At 38.3% G+C, this 2500-nt stretch overlaps 1 protein-coding gene across 7 annotated transcripts in view; it reads right to left on the reverse strand.

Annotated features, from left to right (window-relative positions):
• LOC127443443 (prolactin receptor-like) overlaps window positions 1–2500 on the reverse strand; it is a 57619-nt gene that overhangs the window by 894 nt on the left and 54225 nt on the right. For all 7 annotated transcript variants that reach the window (XM_051702065.1, XM_051702066.1, XM_051702071.1 and 4 more), the window contains one exon: window positions 1–2353. This exon is cut by the window's left edge and continues 894 nt beyond it. In XM_051702065.1, coding sequence (XP_051558025.1) covers window positions 1691–2353 — 663 coding nt within the window. In that variant the 3' untranslated portion in view covers window positions 1–1690. The remainder of the gene's footprint in view (window positions 2354–2500) is intronic.

Genomic DNA, 2500 nt, shown 5'->3' on the forward strand with positions numbered 1-2500 from the left:
ATGCGCGCACACACACACACACACACACACACACACAGAAAATGAACTGGTGAGACTATAACACAGAGCTTTTTTACATTTATTAAAAAAACAAATCAGCCACGATATTAAATACACACACTCAGTAATGAAGTGGTGAGACAATAACACACTCACAATGCAGAACACACACACACACACACACACACACATTTTGCATGTCTGTAAAATAAATGTTTTCTATAGAAAATTTTAAAATTGCAAAATGTTTACTTTGATTCTTCTGTTTTATACTCTAATTGAATTTTCAGAATTTCACAGTTCATTTCTGTTTCTTGATGTTCATTTTCTTGACATTATTATGCATTTACTTTGAGTTATTAAATGTTTATGTTTGAAATAAATTATTGGTAGAAAAATGTTTATTCTGTGTCTTCTCTTTGTAACACCATGGTCAGGTTTGATTGCAGCATAATGACATTAACTGCACAAACTGACACTTCAAATCAATTTTAAAATGCTAAACTTTGACAAATAATAGTTTGATCATGTCTAAATATATATCCAAATGCATATCTTGTGATAAAATATCAAATTAGGATACAACAAGTCATCAGACTACACAGTTGCTCCAGTAACGCAAATAAAATCAAAGAGGTCATTCATGACACGGCGGCTCTCTCAAGATAATGCGCATGACGCACAATGACTCGCATTTTCTTTAATCTAATTTTTAAGAAATGCACTTAAAAAAAGGGAAACATTTGCATGGAAACACAACTAAAATGTTGTTTACATCTGGCGTCTTTCCTGATTACGGTCCATTTAAAGACAAAAGCAACAGACCCCATAATGCAAATGCAGCAATATTTCTTACATTTTCACGAGTACACTCAACAGTTACATTTCCATCCGAGTTATGGAATATGAACGTCATGTTTGCTAGCGTTCAGTGGCAGATGCTTAGGAGTACACAATCGTTGTGATGATACTGATGATATTCTCTGAGCGAATTATGTATATTCACATGACTTTTTTGATGCACATCTACAGTATATCCCCATATAAATTCTATATGTATATATTCAGTAAATGTGTTTCCATCGTAGTTTATGCACATGTCTTCTTTTCAAATAAAAAACAATTATTCACCTCCAGTGGGTGTATAAATATTTTATGTGCATTTTGGAAACATTCACATCTGGGTGTTTCCATCAAGCATTTTTTATGCAATATCCTCTAATTTGCATTAAAATACATGGATGCAAACCCAGCTAATGACAATATCCCCGTTATTTAAGTGTCACTGTGATCCTCATGCACTGCAGTCTCTCGTGTATTCTTTACACTACAAACAAATCATGTGCTCAATCATGTTTTCCAGTACAAATATATAAAAATACTTGAAACAAGATTTCGTTGTTCTTTTTTTGTTATTTAATGAGAAAAGCAACATTGGACAAGTCAAAGGAGCATAAGTTACAAAGACTAATCTGAAGTTTATTTTTCTAACCCCATTGGGAATTGTTTTTTCTTGTGTTCAGCATGAATGAAACAGGTTTATTACTTCATCTTGTTTTAAGGATGTTTAGATGATTTTACTGGAAAACAAGCACATGATTTCTTGCAATGTTTGTGAAGTGTGTGATTGTACGTCGCGTGTGTGTAACCAAACCAGTTGTGCAGCTCCAGCAGTGTTTGTTGATTAATTTCAGTTCCTGCCTGCAGGATGAGGTAATAAAGGTTTGACACATTCGTTCTGTTCTGTCTCTCCTGCAGCGGCTGCGCTACAAAACGCCTCCATCTGTTTGTCCAGCAGCGCCGCTAACTGACCGCATTTCTCCACGCCGTCCTCTAGTCCCTCTTTGAACTGCAGGTAGGGCATGTTATTGAGCGCATCAGGAAAACAGGGCACCAGCTGCACTGTTCCGTTGGCAGTCACCCAGTTAACACACGTGTAGAAGTCCTGAGGGGCAGGTTGCATCGCAGCGCTGTCAGCAGGGGTGGGGTTTACAATCATGCTGTAGTCCATTCCTGGGAAGGACACAAGCTCTGGGTGGGTGTGGCTTGACTCTGGCCACGCCCCTGAAGTATTTTCTGTGGGCGTGGTCACCTCCGCAGGGCCTTCGCAGTAGGACCCAGGGGGTTCCGGTTCAGCACAGCGGCTCGTCTGAGACTGTTTTACGTCTGGAATCTGAACGGATGGCGTGCTGTATCCTCTGTCGTCTTTTTTATGGTACGACATGAAGCTGTTTGACACCGCGGCAGGACCCGCGTCTACACACACATGATACCACGTCTCCATACAGTACTGCGTCGGTTTATAGCTGTGAAAATTAGAGAAATGATGATTGATGTCACAGATTTTCCCCTTCTGTAGGAAAACAGAGATAAAGATGAGAGAGAGAGAGAGAGAACAGCAAGTTTTAAAATGTTAACAAATCTGATCATCTGGTTCTTTAATTTAATCAAAAATAAATGACATATTACATAAATTGTGAGTGGTGTTTGTGTAAAACTC

The sequence above is a fragment of the Myxocyprinus asiaticus genome, chromosome 7 (assembly GCF_019703515.2).
Source record: "Myxocyprinus asiaticus isolate MX2 ecotype Aquarium Trade chromosome 7, UBuf_Myxa_2, whole genome shotgun sequence".
NCBI classification, from domain to species: domain Eukaryota; kingdom Metazoa; phylum Chordata; class Actinopteri; order Cypriniformes; family Catostomidae; genus Myxocyprinus; species Myxocyprinus asiaticus.